The 16902-nt window shown below is 44.5% G+C and overlaps 1 protein-coding gene across 1 annotated transcript; it reads left to right on the top strand.

Annotated features, from left to right (window-relative positions):
• The first annotated feature begins 3572 nt into the window (after positions 1-3572).
• LOC306940761 (cyclin-C-like) lies at positions 3573-14684 on the top strand. The gene is made up of 10 exons (XM_079525946.1): positions 3573-3652; positions 4072-4141; positions 5568-5619; positions 6030-6085; positions 8144-8179; positions 9788-9879; positions 12361-12428; positions 12732-12811; positions 13463-13581; positions 14155-14684. The coding sequence occupies exons 2-10, from the start codon at positions 4103-4105 to the stop codon at positions 14207-14209; spliced, it is 597 nt and encodes a 198-aa protein (XP_079382072.1). The 5' UTR covers positions 3573-3652; positions 4072-4102; the 3' UTR covers positions 14210-14684.
• Positions 14685-16902: the final 2218 nt, after the last annotated feature.

Here is a 16902-nt window from a genome sequence, read left to right on the forward strand (position 1 = left end):
AACTGCATCCACTATAATGTTACACATTATATTAATGTGCTCTGTGTGTTCAGCCATGGCCAGGACGTCGAGGCACGACCGAGAGATGGCGCTGGACGCCAAGAGACGTCTGTGTGTGAGTTCAGATCCCGTGGAGAGGCTGAGGCTGCAGTGCCTGGCCCGAGGGTCGTCTGGCATCAATGGCCTGGGCAGGTGAGTGTGTGCGCGTGCGTGTGTGTGCGCGTGCGTGTGTGTGCGCGCGTGCCTCCCTCAGGCACAGCAGAGGCGTACATACAGACAGTTGGACTGTGAGGTGACGTGGCAGCCCTCCTCCTCGCCATCACTCAGGAAGCCTTGGAGGTGTCGGCCGGTGTTGCTGGGCTCTATAACATATGAAAATCAGACCGGAAGGCCTTACCGTTGTGGCGTTCTACAGAAGCAAAGGTTTTAAATAGCACATCTACAAGCTCGTAGCGCGCCACTCGGTGTAGTGGAACGTTCGCGCGCGCCATGTCGACTAGAAAGGTCGCCCGAGGACTTACTACAGTTCCACGCGTGCGTCTCGTGGAGCTCTATAACATATCCGTAAATCAGACCGGAAGGCCTTACCGTTGTGGCGTTCTACAGAAGCAAAGGTTTTAAATAGCAGATCTACAAGCTCGTAGCGTGCCACTCGGTGTAGTGGAACGTTCGCGCACGCCATGTCGACTAGAAAGGTCGCCCGAGGACTTACTACAGTTCCACGCGTGCGTCTCGTGGAGCTCTATAACATATCCGTAAATCAGACCGGAAGGCCTTACCGTTGTGGCGTTCTACAGAAGCAAAGGTTTTAAATAGCAGATCTACAAGCTCGTAGCGCGCCACTCGGTGTAGTGGAACGTTCGCGCACGCCATGTCGACTAGAAAGGTCGCCCGAGGACGTACTACAGTTCCACGCGTGCGTCTCGGGAATCTCTAACATATCCGAAAATCAGACCGGAAGGCCTTACCGTTGTGGCGTTCTACAGAAGCAAAGGTTTAAAATAGCAGATCTACAAGCTCGTAGCGCGCCACTCGGTGTAGTGGAACGTCGCGCGCACCATGTCGACTAGAAAGGTCGCCCGAGGACGTACTACAGTTCCACGCGTGCGTCTCGGGAATCTCTAACATATCCGAAAATCAGACCGGAAGGCCTTACCGTTGTGGCGTTCTACAGAAGCAAAGGTTTAAAATAGCAGATCTACAAGCTCGTAGCACGCCACTCGGTGTAGTGGAACGTCGCGCGTGCCATGTCGACTAGAAAGGTCGCCCGAGGACGTACTACAGTTCCACGCGTGCGTCTCGGGGAGCTCTATAACATATCCGTAAATCAGACCGGAAGGCCTTACCGTTGTGGCGTTCTACCGAAGCAAAGGTTTTAAATAGCAGATCTACAAGCTCGTAGCGCGCCACTCGGTGTAGTGGAACGTTCGCGCGCGCCATCGTGTGATCGTCTTTCTGCGACCTTGGGAACCTCAAATCTAACCCGTAGGCCCAGGTGGTCCCCAGCTAAATGATGGAGAGTTAGTAACCAAATGGACCCTTATAGACCTTTAACTCTTAAAAATGAAACCCTACACAGGGTGAACAATGAACCAAATGGACCCGCAAGGGTCCATTTGGATTCATGTTACGCTCTCAAGAGTTAAATTATTGTTAAAGATCTGCGTTACTTAATTTACAAGAAGTCTTGTTTGCCTGTTGTCTCCTATGGTACAACATCAATACAGCATGGAATTGTGGACAAAATCTTATCCAACGATAACTAAATCATCTTTATTTTTGGGTCTGAGAGGCTAAATGTCATCAAATGGTTGTCCGTGGTGGCTCAAATGCAGAATAAATAATGGCCCTTGATATGAAAAGGGTTGAAAACCAATGTTCTAACACGTTATCCAGGAGTTGACAGTCACACTAAGGTCTCAGTACAGGCCGTCTTCTACCCGAAAAGTAAATGCTTACTCTCTCTTGTAGAACAAATTCATGTTATATCCAGTCAATAAACGGAATGAGTGCATGGCTGCTAGTGGCATTGTCCTTCATGAATAGCCAATAATATTTAATGAAGACCAAATGCACTTGCCTGCCGGACCGGTCAACCTGAAAGTAAACGGCCCACATGTGCGTTCCTCGGCCACACGCGCGCAGACAGCATTACAGTCACAGAAAGCCGGCCTATGATGGAACCGCAGAATCTCTGATCAATTGTTAACTGTTAGGTTTAATTGAAGAAATTCATAACGATCGATGAATCGATTAAGGATTATCTATTAACATCCCTAGTACACTAGAGTTGTACCGATATCTGAAAAGCTGCAGATACTCCCTAAAATGCTGGTGTCGACGACAAACTTAACAAACCGTTCTAAAGGGTGCTGTGAGACAGCAGAGAGGGGATACATGATAGAAGGAGTCAGATTTGAGATGCGTGTATGCCAGTCTGTGCCATTACGCTACCATGTAATTTATCTTTATTTACACTACAGTATAAGAATAAAAGGAGTCCGTGTGTGTTTACATAACCATAACCGATGAAGTCAAAGATACGTTAAGGAGCAGTAATTTGATGTGCAGACACTTTTTATTCTTGCACAGTGTGTGATCTTGGTCACTTTGTTACTGATCAAATGACTGATGATGAGCATATTTTCAGACAATGTGGTAAGTTGTATGCTCAAGCAAACACTATTGCCCGTAAGTTCAGTCATTGTTCAACTAAAGTGAAAGTGTCATTATTTTCAGGCATATTGCACACTGCTTTATCCCATTTTGGGGCGGGAACCCCTTTTGGTGTTTTAAACATTGTTATAATTTAGCTATTGAAAAATAGCAGATCTACAAGCTCGTAGCGCGCCACCGAGTGGCGCGCTACGAGCTTGTAGGTCTGCTATTTTTGAAAAATCGTGAAAATATTTATTTCAGAAAACTGGAGGACTTAGAAGATTTTTTATTTTTATTTCGAGGTCAGGCCTAAATGGGTTAAACTGCTCCCCTGTGGTCTTATACGAAATCTAGTATGCAAAGGTTGCACCTTGCATACAATGATGTAGCCTCGGTACCCAGGCTTTTATTTTCGTTTCGCATTCGGCTCAAAGATGAAAGCCTGGGGGTACGAGACACATTTCCTTGGTCTAGGAGTGAACTGCAGTGCAGAGGGCCGTCGCTCGAAATAATGTTGACGTCAGTTTCTTTCCGCTGTTTTCTACCAGGGTGGGGAGGGGAGGAGGTGGTCAGATGGGTGAACCAATATTATCTAACGCTTGCGGCATTGTGGCGCTCTCAAAACCCACAATCAGCTGTTCACACTATAGGCTACAGTTCATCCAGACTAAGGGTGCACTGGATAAAATGCCTGTACTGTATGTACTGTCTGTGGGTTACGTTTTGTACTATTTATTTGACATCCTTTTTAATGACTTTTTATTGCCCGTCCTGTTTCTTTCATGTCTATTCCTTTGTGCCTCGTGTATGGACCCCGAGTCCGCTAATAGAGATTGAATTGAATTGTGCAACGAGCATAGATTGAATTCCTTTATTTGTATCTTTTATATTTGCATATTATTATCGCAGTCATTCAGGCCCTGGGGGAACACCTGAAGCTACGGCAGCAGGTCATCGCCACAGCAACCGTCTACTTCAAACGCTTCTATGCCAGGTATGCCATGTTTTGTCGTCGTCGTCCCCCCCCCCCCCCCCCAAACGCTTCTATGCTTGGTATGCCATGGTGTCGTTGCCCCCCCCCCCACAGCAAAAACTTTACAGGAAATGTTTGGACAGAATCATTTGGTAGAATCATATGGAGATGGAAATGATGCATTATTAGAGGTTTATGATGTTTTATATTTTTCTACTATATTAATTATGCTAGGTATGCCATGGCGTCACTTAAAAGTGCCTTAAAACGTGAGTTCAGTGAGTGCTGGTTGTTTTCTGTAAAGTTACTTACCCAACGGTAAAAATACTCAAGAGAGTTTGAGAGTAGTTGGAGTCGTGCGAACTACTACCTACCTTGATAGTGAATGAGTTAACACTGAACTGATTTGTCTTCATGTTTTTTTCGTTTTTTTCTTCCAGGTACTCACTGAAGAGTATAGACCCTGTTCTCATGGCCCCAACCTGCGTATTCCTGGCCTCTAAGGTGGAGGTAAGGCAACTCGATTACACATTAACATCCTGAACGCCCAGGACGAAGTTCTTTGTCCTTTCTATTAGTAACGCCCGACGCTCAGGACCAAGTATTGTCCAAAAGACGAAGTTTATTGATATGGGAACGGATCGCATGGCTCTATAGCCCAGGCGCGCCTGCTGGGCAATCCTCGGTGACGCGCAAGAGTGAGACGTCATCGAAAAACTCCCTCCTCTGTTTAGCTGATGAAAACAAAAATCTTAAAACGTTCGATCTAAATCATCCCGTCTTTTTATGAAAAAAGATCCTGTGTTAGACGGCGCTCCGCGGTCCAGTCGCTAGTCTCGATAGATTTATTCTTGTCCCCCGTTGTTGTCGATCGACTCTAGAGTGGTGTGGCTATTGTTAGCTGCTACACACACATCAACCACTTCCGCCGGTCCGTCCGGAAAAGGGGTCCGTGTTTATAAATCGACTGGGCGCATGAATGTAATGGATTAAATAACCCTGGCCGCTTAAATGTGTTTAACCCATTTTGGACTGAAGTCGATTAAAAAAAAAAGGCTTCTAAATCCTAACATTTTTCTGAAAAACCCATGTTTCTATGTCAGTGGTGCTCAACCTTTTTCACGTCAAGGACCCCCAGAATTATCTGTATTTGGCCGCAGACCCCCATCTGAAAATATGTTGTTCCAGGGACCCCCCCAGAAGCCAATATTTGAGTTAAAAATGTTCGCTCTGAAATATATATTCAAAGATTTGCGCTACATTTTCACGATTTTTCCAAAATAGCAGATCTACAAGCTCGTAGCGCTCCACTCGGTGGCGCGCTACGAGATCTTGTAGATCTGCTATTTTTCAATAGCTAAAGTAGAACATAATGCTTAAAACACCAACAGGGGTTCCTGCCCAAAATGGGTTAAATCTAAATCAGACACCTCATCCTCAGACCATGGTATATCATGGAATTAATTGGACTCTAATAGCAATCCAAAGCCTTTGGTTGACTTTAGCCCAAGGGTTCCCAAACCTTGAACTCTCAACATAATCATGTTTGAACTGGGGACCCCCCCACGCTGACAAGCACTTGGAATTATAGGAGTTGAGCCATTACATTTAGTTGGACTTGGTTCCATAGATTGCAAAGATTATTATTTTTTCTCTTTCTTAGGTAAAACTGGTAGATGTTTGACAATATTGATAGGTGTGTGTGTGTGTGTGTGTGTGTGTGTGTGTGTGTGTGTGTGTGTGTGTGTGTGTGTGTGTGTGTGTGTGTGTGTGTGTGTGTGTGTGTGTGTGTGTGTGTGTGTGTGTGTGTGTGTGTGTGTGTGTGCACTGTTGAGTGAGAAAACAATGTTGCACATTAAACAATTGGTTTAACGCCCATTGTTCGATGGTAAAAAAAAAAAGATACTAAACCTTTTTTTTTCTTTTTTTTTTGCAGGAATTTGGAGTTGTGTCCAACACTAGGCTAATCTCAGCGGCGACATCTGTATGTACGTAACAACGATCATGTTTTATTGCTCCCGATCCGATCATTTGATTTAGAGTATCTGCGATACAGATTTTTCCCAATCCGATATTTATATTTTTTATAGACTTATGCCATATCACAATAGTACAATATCCAAAATCACAGACAATAATCCAGTCTAATATCATGATATGGATATCATTTTGATACTACGGATGTCCCGATCAAGTTTTTTGTTTTTGCTCCCGATCCGATTCCGATCATTTGAAAATGACGTGATCGGCCCCGATTTTCTGATCGGATCGGTACAACCCTAACTCAGACGCAACGTGACTACATGAGTACAGCTCACTACTCCTGAATCGCATCCATGTGATGGAATTCAACAGAATGCGCATCCACTGTTTCTTTTCTCTTGGTTCTTACACACAGTGAAAACCAGATTTTCGTACGCCTTCCCGAAGGAGTTCCCGTACAGAATGAATCATGTAAGTAAAACAAAAAGCTAATCCAGTTCTGTGCTGCATATTCCATAACCACACCCCACCCACCAGAAGCTTATTTGGCCCATTTAGGCCCGACGTCGAAATTAAAAACAATTCTTCAAAATCATGACAGTTTTCTGAAAAACCTCATATTTCTTGTCAAGGACGCCCACAAATATATGTAATTGGCCGCCGACCCCCATCTGAAAATATGTTGTTCCAGGGACCACCCAGCAGCAAAGATTTGAGTTAAAAACACGCTGAAAGAATATATATTCAAAGATTTGCGCCACATTTTCACGATTTTTCTAAAATAGCAGACCTACTGTACAATAGCTAAATTATAACATAAAGCTTAAAACACCAAAATGGGTTAAATGAGGGTCCTTCGCCTAATGCGTAATAAACCGTGGGTCCTTGAAATTATAAGCAATTTGAGAATCAATTTCAATCTGGCTCCATTATTCTATTGTTCCGTCTTCCAAACTCTCTCTCCGTGTGAGCAACAAACACTCTGGCTCTGTTTGTTTGGCTGCTTCCTCTGCATAGATATGTATCCTCGCACCGCCGTGCCACCAGCGCCACTTCAGCATGTCACAGCAAACACAGGGCCGCCCGCGTGCGTGGGCCAGTGTCCTTGGGTCGCTGTCAGCCCGTTTGTCACATTCCACAGCTAACGTTCACACTCGTGCGTTGAAACTCCCGCCGCTCTGGGAGAGACGGCTTTGACAGTGGCTGACGCCGGCGTGCGCGTGCGGGAGTGCACGTACACATGCGTACGCTCGTCGTCGTCGACCCGCACATTCCTCGTCGCGCCGTCACGTAATTACTTCTCGCCACCGGACGACTTATTTATCGAGTTGCCGGGACTTCCCAGCCAGGGGGCTGTCCTCACGCCTCGCCTGTCCAGATCTGTGTAAATGATTATTAATAGTCGACTGTGGAACGGGGGAGGGACGGGTTCACACCACCGAGAATAAATTAGCAGAATGATGTGACACTAGAGCCTATTTTCTTTTTTTTAATGTGCCCAATTATCAGTGGTGGGAAAAGTACTCAATTGTTTTACTTAAGTAAAAGTACCTATACTGCAATTTAGAACTACATCGTTACGAGTAAAAGTACGGAATTGAAAATGTACTTGAGTAAAAGTACAAAAGTATCGGCATCAAAATGTACTTAAAGTACTAAAAGTAAAAGTACTCATTGTGCAGAATATGCCATTTCACAAGTTCAAAATGTGTACAAAATCTATTGAAAATAGCCGAAATGTATAGGGTTGAAGTGGTTATTAATGTGTTTTCTAATCAAAATTAAAATCTCCAAAGTAACTAGTAACTGAAGTTTTCAAATAATTGTAGTGAAGTAAAAGTACACATTTTGGCTCTGAGATGTAGCGGAGTAGAAGTAAAAGTACTGGAAATTGGAAATACTAAAGTACAAATACCTCAAAATTGTACTTAAGTACAGTACTTAAGTAAAAGTACTTAGTTACTTTCCACCACTGCCAATTATAGAGAGAGAAGGGTGGTGTTGGGTGGTGTGGTGATGATGACTCTGCATTTTATATATATTTTTTTTGTTTTGATGATAATATGCTCTCCGAGTTAAGTCATCGGTCCCCAGCGACCATTTGGGAAAAAGTTAATTAATTTGTTTTATTCCTGGAAAAGAATTTGAGAGTAGTCCTTTATAGCCACCTCATCCTGTCATACATGGACATGAGCGAGGGAGAAAACGAGAGAGATGAAAAAGGCATGCGTTTCAATCCCGCACTGTCCTGACATGACACGCTGGCGATGTTCGTAAATTGATTTGATTGAGTTATGGCGCCCCGTGTCACCCACCCCAAAACATTGTTTTTATTGGTTTAGATCTGCACGCTGCTTTGCGCCTGGTCCCGGAACACAGCTATTTTCAAAGTCTGAAGTTTTGGATGGATGGCTTTAATGTATAATCACTGTTTTGATGATAAATAAGTCATACAGAAGTGTAACATGTTATTTATTACTGTGTGTTGGTATGATCTTAACTGCTCTGCTTCTCTCTTCCTGACAACAGATATTGGAGTGTGAGTTCTACCTGCTAGAGTTGATGGTGAGTGAACACGGTTTGAGTCAGGTGATTGGCTGATTGATGGTGAGTGAACACGGTTTGAGTCAGGTGATTGGCTGATTGATGGTGAGTGAACACGGTTTGAGTCAGGTGATTGGCTGATTGATGGTGAGTGAACACGGTTTGAGTCAGGTGATTGGCTGCATTGTTTGAGTGGATGCTTGTGTGTATGGCGGTGGCATGCTTAACCCATTTAGACCTGAGCTCCATTCTACAAAATGTCTTCTAAATCATGACAATTTTCTGAAAAACCTGTCGGTGGTGCTCAACCATTTTCATGTCAAGGACCCGCAGAATTATCTGTATTTGGCCGCCGACCCCCCATCTGAAAACATGTTGTTCCAGGGACCTCTCAGAAGCAAAGATTTGAGTTAAAAACGTTTGCTCTGAAAGAATATATATTCCAAATTTGCGCCACATTTTCACGATTTTTAGTATAACATAATGCTTAAAACACCAAATGGGGTTCCCGCCCAGAATAGGTTAAAGGTAGGAGAAGTGCTAAGATAAGTGTTAAAGGTAGGGTAAGTGATATCCTTGAGTGGTGTAAACCACTCCTACAACTGGCTTTGTTAGTTTACGTGTCTGTCTGTCCGTCTGTCTGTTCGTACCAAAAAATGAGCATTGTGATTGGCCGGAATGAGACATTACGTCACTGACATTACGTCAGTGACCACAGCTGATCAGGCTATATAAGACCTTTGCACCACTCAGTTCACACGGGTGTGATTTATTTTGGTTCGTTGGGGTGGGTGTTTGTCGAAGGGAAAGGTTTCTGTTCCTCTCTTTGGCTACCACAAAGCTCCATATCATCTGTCGGGCATGCTGTATGTCCAAAACTCCTACTTTTCAGGATTCAAATTCAAAAATAGCAAAAGCAGCAGATCTACATGCTAAATACAAAGTGTGATTAAGCAGGGGGTTGATTATGAAAATACAACAAAGTTGTAATATGGAGATATGAGGTTTCTGACAGCGACGATATTACAAAAACAAAAGGTTTAAGTTTAATAAAGCACTTTGAACGGGAACAGACCTGGCTTGGACATTCTATCTGTCCTTGCACTGCTTTGGAAATTATAATGCATAAAAAGCAGCTTCCACGACTACAGAAAGAGACTACAGTACACACGTACACAAATGTATTATTGACAGTGACACCCACTTTATTTCACACATGCAGTCGTGCAATTGCGAATTAGACAACAAAGTAGATTCAGAAACAAACTAAAGGTCCTTGCAGACATGGATGCGTTTTTCGGAAAACCGACTGAAAAAAACGCGGCTAAAAATCTGAAAAACGCAGCAGTGTTTAATCCATTCTGGACGGGAACCCCTTTTGGTGTTTTAACTAAGCATTATGGTATACTTTAGCTATTGGAAAATAGCAGATCTACAAGCTCATAGCTACGAGCTTGTAGGTCTGCTACTTTAGAAAAATCGTGAAAATGCGGCACAAATCTTTGAATATATATATATATATATATATATATATATATAGTCTTTCAGAAGACTTTTCATTTATTTCGACGTCAGGCCTAAATGGGTTTTAACGTGTATGTTGTTGTTTTGTTCTTCATTCCCCTGCAGGACTGCTGCCTGATCGTCTACCACCCCTACAGACCTCTGCTGCAGTACGTCCAGGACATGGGACAGGAAGACATGCTGCTGCCCCTCGCCTGGTACGGATGCTCATCTCTCGGGTTTCTTCTTCTTTTTTTCATTTCAAAGGCCCTCGAATGAATATGCATTGGGTCAGCGTGACCCCCATTTAAATCTAAATAAAGACCTGAGGCTGATTCTACAAATGCCTTCTAACCCATTTTGAGCGGGAACCCCTTTTGGTGTTTTAAACATTATGTTATAATTTAGCTATTGAAAAATAGCAGATCTACAAGCTCATAGCGCGCCACCGAGTGGCGCGCTACGAGCTTGTAGGTCTGCTATTTTTCAAAAATCGTGAAAATATTTATTTCAGAAAACTGGAGGATTTAGAAGATTTTTTTTTAAATTTTGAGGTCGGGCTTAAATGGGCTAAAGTAGTTCTCAAACTTTCTCGTGCCCCCCCCCCCCCCCCCCCCAACGCTAAAATCTAAACTTTCACAGATGCTTTCCGTTTTAACGGGTTTAAATGTTTTGGGGCAGGGAAGGAGCAAGCTCACAGCATGTCGCATCGCATGCAACTCTTCCTCGTTGGAGCAAACATGTCGCCCAAGTAGTTTTTAAGCGCCATGACCATGTGCCTGGCTAATAGGTAAAAAAGTAGGGATGGGAATTATCGATTAATTAATTCATAATTGTAAGATAAGATAAAGTAAGATAAGGAGAACCTGAATTTCCCTCAATGTCTAGCACAAAAATCTACATTTTGCTGATCTACAGAGAGAATACAAAAGGCATATTATATTCCTTAATCAAAAATGTATTTGGCAATTTGAGATACAGGGCCAGGCAATGGCATCTTTGTATGAGGCATGAAATTAAATGAAAAGTGCACCGTCTTGGTTGTCACATCTCTGTTTTACTTACAGCAGTGGTTCCCAAACTGGGCGTCGCCAAATTATTTTGGGGTTGTCCGCAGATGATTGGCTTAATGTGCGACATTGTTTTCTCACACAACAGTAAACATTGCTAAACTTACAAGTTAATGACCCTTAAGAGCTTTTTATTAACAAATTAGCAAAATTGGCAAATATAATATAAGGAAGGGGAGAATAGCCGAGGTGCGGAGCGTTGTGAGCTTGTAGTTCATCTATTCATTTGTCTGTGGAACCGAGTCAAATGTAATGCCTACAATTCCCAGTGCTTGAGCAGTGGTTCCCAAACTTTTTCAAGTCAAGGACCCTCAAATTGACACTCATTAGCCCACGGACCCCCATTTGAAAAGATATGCCAGGGATGCCAGTCTCTAGCAGTGATTTTCAACACGTTTAATTTCAAGGACCCCCCCAAATGGACCCATTAGGGTTCCATTTGTACGCTCTCTGAGTTACAGACCCATAAGGGTCCATTTGGTTACAAATGATCATTTAGCTGGGCCCCCCCTGGAACTCCCTCAAGGACCCTTGGGGGTCCCCGGACCCCCTGGAACTCCCTCAAGGACCCTTGGGGGTCCCCGGACCCCCTGGAACTCCCTCAAGGACCCTTGGGGGTCCCCGGACCCCACTTTGGGAACCACTGGTGTAGAGGTATAAAAGGATAGAGGGTGGACCCCCCCCCCCCCCCCTTAAGTTATTAATTTCAATGGAAGTTGCTTAGTGACGTTTTGAAGCACCCAGAAGACTGCCGGAAGTACCATTATATAACTCAACGGCACGAGCGAGCGGAAGAGCAGCCCGGACCTCAAATTTCAGGTCTCCTTATCTTACATGGCGTCATGAACGTCCGTCCACCTCCATGAAAAGTGCTGCAGTTTCACTTCTTTTCGCCAGTAGGTAGTGGCAGCTTCAACGTTGGATAGCCTTACTGGGTGCTTGGGGGCGCGTTGCCAGTTCATTATGATTATTTTGTTTTGGGAACAGTATCAAAGGTGTCAGTTAAGAGTGTAGAAAGTGTGTGAGAACAAAGTTTATGTGTGGAGTCTCATTGCCCTCTACTGGACACATGTTGTACTGCCCCTGTTGTATATGGATGTTTTGGATTTTCTATTATTGGTTGTCTTTATTACTTTTACTGATGCTGAGGAGCCAAACTGAAATAATTGTGAGTGTGTGTTTTCACTTCACTTATAGTTTTTTGTGCAGGTCGTCATCTTAACCCATTTTGGGCGGGAATCCCTTGTGGTGTTTTAAGTATTATGTTGTACTTTAGCTATTGAAAAATAGCACATCTACAAGCTCGTAGCGTGGCACGAGTGCCGCGCTACGAGCTTGTAGGTCTGCTGTTTTTGAAAAATCATGAAAATGTTGCGTAAATCTTTGAATATATATTATTTCAGAGCGAACGTTTTTAACTCAAATCTTTGCCTCTGGGGGGGGTCCCTGGAAAAACGTATTTCCGAATGGGGGTCGGCAACCAAATACATATAGTCTTTGGGATCCTTGACATGAAATATTGAGAACCACTGATATAGAAACATGAGGTTTAAATGGGGTAAATAATAAAATGAAAGTCATCTACCCATGCTGATGTTGTGTAACTGAGAATGCTTGTGTCTCCACCAGGCGGATAGTGAATGACACCTACAGGACAGACCTGTGTCTGCTCTATCCACCCTTCATGATCGCTCTGGGTAAGAATCTGTCCCTGTGCACTTTCACTGCAACTATATCCAGACCACAGTAGGCCCATATATGCTTTTACAGCAGGGGAGTAAAAAACACTTTCGGTCACGGATTGGACTGGAAAATTCTCATATTCATGAAGATTGCTACCATAGGGTTAGAAGAAAATTAAAGCTAAAGATTAAAGCACTCGTAAACAGCTCTCTTCGAGTGCACGGTTCTGACAACAAAACAATCAGACCACACACACACACCAAACTAATGTTTGTGGTGTGTAACGTGATCAGTGTCTTCTCTCTCTTGTGTCGCAGCGTGTCTGCACGTGGCCTGTGTGGTGCAGCAGAAAGACGCCAGGCAGTGGTTCTCGGAGCTCTCTGTCGACATGGACAAGGTAAGCTTCATTACGTCACGCTGCTGTCGGATGATCTACCCGATCCTTCCCGATTCCGACACCAATGACTTGCTGCGGATCGGGTCCATACCAGTGTGTGACTTTAATTGTTTTTCCTGCCATCTACGAACATAATCGTTGGTTCGGTGTTTCGACTGTCTCACCTCTTTGCCTGCTATCGCCATAGACAAATAACGCACTTCTGGGAAGTACGCCAGGCTGTCGCTCGCTGTTAAAACGTCCTGTGAGAGTCCTCTTCCCTGAGAGCAAAGGCGGAGCTCGGCATATTCAAGTTCAGTCGAATTAATACAGCATTCATTCATGATTCACGTCGTATTATTATATTCTTTCTTACTTTAGCGTGTTTAATTAACCACTTAACCCATTTAAAGTGGTTACACCTGTACTATCTTATACCTTTCAAGCCAGGAACGCCTCTTGTGTTATTTCTTCTTTTTGGGTTGCTATGTAGCCACACTATTATTATTATTATCATCATCATATTTTCTTAATAAAGATATGGTCAGGATTTAGGAGGCCAATAAAAAAGACCAAATTTCCCACTTTAAACAGAAGAAGCCTGTCGGCTGCCGTACTATGAGTTGTGTTGTGTTCACTATGGGATGAATTTGCGTGCCGTTGTGTTCACAGATCCTGGAGATCATCCGTGTGATTCTGAAGCTGTACGACCAGTGGAAGAACTTTGACGACAGGAAGGAGATGGCCGGCGTGCTCAACAAGATGCCCAAACCCAAGCCCCCTCCTAACAGGTACACGTTAACTCATTCAGTGCCTGACTAAATCATTATTTAATTCACCCAGTGCCAGTTGTTTGTCGTTTTCTTTCTTAGCTTTTAAGTAGTCACAGAATAGTTATCTCCTCTACGATTGATGCCCCCCCGACTGTTGATGATTACAGTGCCTTTCGCTGGGTGTTGGCAAAGAAAATCGTGACGTGATTTCTTGGTTCGATGGCTGAGGGTTGAGCAATTAGGGCTTCAGCGTCTGGTAGGGCATTAAGCAACTAGTCGACTAGTAAATCCACTAGTCGACCTTGTTGGTACTAGTTGATAAGAAAAGAAATAAGGTTATTTTTATTTTATTTTTTATTTTTCCCGATTTTGTAGGCCTCAACATCAGGTAGATTATAGTTATAGTCACCAATGTACACCGTTTTAAAAAAAAAAAAAAGTTGAATGCCCTAGCGTCTGGCTCAAGGACACTTTACCCCTGAGCCACTGCTGCCCCAAAAATTGACGTCAACTTCATTAATTGCGTAATGGTGACAGCTCTAACCCGACGGTCTCCTTCTGTGTCGTCGTGTCTTGCTCTTGTCCTTCCAGTGAGAACGACCAGAGCTCCAACGGGAACCAGAACAACTCCTACAGCCAGTCGTAGAACGCCTGCAGTTCCATAAAACACAGCTTTGATGTCCCGACGGTGGTCAGGCGACCGCCAACGCGGTCCGCGCCGTGAATGAAGCGCCCTTGCAGTCAGTGTCAGTCTGCGGCGGTATATTTTCATACTGATGGAAGGACATGGCCTTTCTCCTTTTTTTTTTTTGAGTGACACCCCAAAGACCTACTTTAGAACCTACTTTAGATGCGAAGACCTTGTCTTCAGACCTTGTCTCTGCCCCCCCCCCCCCCCCCCCCCCCTCACTCTCTCCTCTCTCTGCGGTTATTTGTCCAGGTCGTGGCCATCTCAATTATTATTTTATTATTATTTTTATTTCAAGGACACACAGTTTTATATGCATTACGGCCACGGACGGACCCCCACAACTCAAGAGGGTGCAAATGGACCCGTTAAAAAGGTATTTGTTTGTGTACACTCTGAGTCGCAGAACTTTATGGGTCCATTTCGGTTCCTAAACAATCAATCGTTTATAGCTGGGGGGGGGGGGGGGGGGGGGGGGGGGGTAGTGGTGATGATCCTGACTTCCTTGAAACAGTCTCGGTGAGCACGTCCTTTGATACGGCGCTCCGTGCGATCGAGAAAAAAATAAAAATAAATAACTTGATCATTATTACTGCGCGAACGTGAGAGTGTGTGTGTGTGTGTGTGTGTGTGTGTGTGTGTGCGCTTGCGTGCGAGTGGCCAATCTGGGAGTATTTTCATTCCTCAGGGACTAACCGTAGTCTTCTCTACTGGCGTCTGTGGCGGTGATTTCATAGTTGGTTGCGTGACAGTGCTGCGTATCGATGTGTAAGCGTCGATACTCTTTTATCAGCTGCTGCTGTTCCTTGGAGCGATGCGCCAACGACGCCCGCTGCCATGCGTCCAGCATAAAGCCATGCATCCTAATGCATATCGTATATGCCCTATGTGTATGTTTTATAGAAGCCAGGAGCTCGCTACTCCGCAACCAAAATCAAGACTCGCTGAATTCTCAACCCGAGGATTGCTTGGCTCCTCAAACACTGAATAGTTGTATAGATGGTAACGGTAAAGTCACGCGGTCAGAGTACATGTCGCTTTGTTTTAAGCCAACGCACTGCGTCTTGCTTTGGTTGTGGGAAATGCAGAATGGTGAAATTCAAATCACCCCTCAACTCTAACTGCCAGAAATATGGGGAGGGAAGCCTCGCCCTGTAGTGGCGATAGCCTGGTTAATAAACCAGACCGAATCAGCCGTTGGCAAAAAAAAGTTGCCTACCAGCGGATTACGGTCTGGCGAGGCTCAGTAGCACGCCTCTTTCCTACAGCAGAGAACAGGTCGGACCAATCGGGACACGGTATGCAATATAGGCGGGCTTTGGTACATTGACGTTCAATGCTTGAGACCTTTGACTGACAGTAGCTCTGACCAATTGCGTCAAAGAGAAAATGTTCCCCGGGAAATGAAATCCAAGTGGAGCCAGCCCAGACTGATATACCGCGACAGTGTTGTGTGATATTAGTCTGGCTTATTAGCCAGGCTATAGTGGCGAGGCTTGGACCCCTACCCTGCACCTCCCCCCTACTGGGCGGGGCTTTCTTCCTTTTTTACATGAGGTTGGGCGTTGTCATATTCTAATATATATATATATATATATATATATATATATATTCGAATATATGAGAGCATATTCTAATACAGACCGAATGCCCCGTCTCGGCACCGGCCTCAGTGGCGTGCCTCGCTAATCATTAAGACTCCCGATCCACTCCTCCTGGTATTGAATCCCACTTTGTGCCAAACGCAAACGACTTACTTTTTTGGCCCATTTAAAGTCGAGTTTTAGACCGCGGAGACGGAGTCTGACATACGTGGCCCGGGTTAAGACTCACCTGTGGCTTCCCTGTGAGGTTCGGGATAGGGGGTAGTAACGTCCGACATACTGTGCATCGCTATTTTATCACACTGTATTTCTGTATCAGAAATGCATTAATCAGATCTCTGTCAGAAAGGCAGTTTACCAGACTGCTTTTTCTGTCAGAACGTGGCTTCCGCGTGCGGTGCCACTCAAAAGTGACTACTAGGTTTGGCTGCTGGATGCAAAGGGGTTGGGCTACTAACTATGTCTGGCAGGTAATAGTTGAGGAGTGATTTCACCATAGATATTAAAACAATAGATGCCTCATTGGCTGCTGCAGTTCGTTGGAGCCATGTGTGTTGACGGGAGGGCGGAATAATTTACTCTGGTACGCCGGAAGAGTGGACGGCACGCTATGTCACGCCGCCACTTGAGTGACTACTGGCCAATCACAGCGCATCTTTTCCGGGACTTATCAGACCCGAACATGCGCTCTGTGACGCACACTCAGGCTTCCGCGGGGCTTCCCAAGGAATCTCGGGAATTTGTTGCCCTCCCTTGAGCACATACGCTCCAGAGCCGAAAGGGCGTCTACCTTTTATACGTCTATGGATTTCACCCATATGCGTTGGGAAACCGGCGCTTCTGACACGTAGAAAGTGTGTGTGACCGTGTCCCTAATGGTTATAAAACAGAAAAAGAAAGGACCAATATGGCAGCGATGTTGACGTTGTGTGGTGGTGTGGTCAATGTATATCATGTCATAAACCAAAACATGGCAAGGACTCATTCCGAGCTTGCAGGTCTGCTATTTTAACACCGGTGCGCAACCAAGTATGAATCGGGGCTTAC

The sequence above is a fragment of the Electrona antarctica genome, assembly GCF_951216825.1.
Source record: "Electrona antarctica genome assembly, chromosome: 17".
NCBI classification, from domain to species: Eukaryota; Metazoa; Chordata; class Actinopteri; order Myctophiformes; family Myctophidae; genus Electrona; species Electrona antarctica.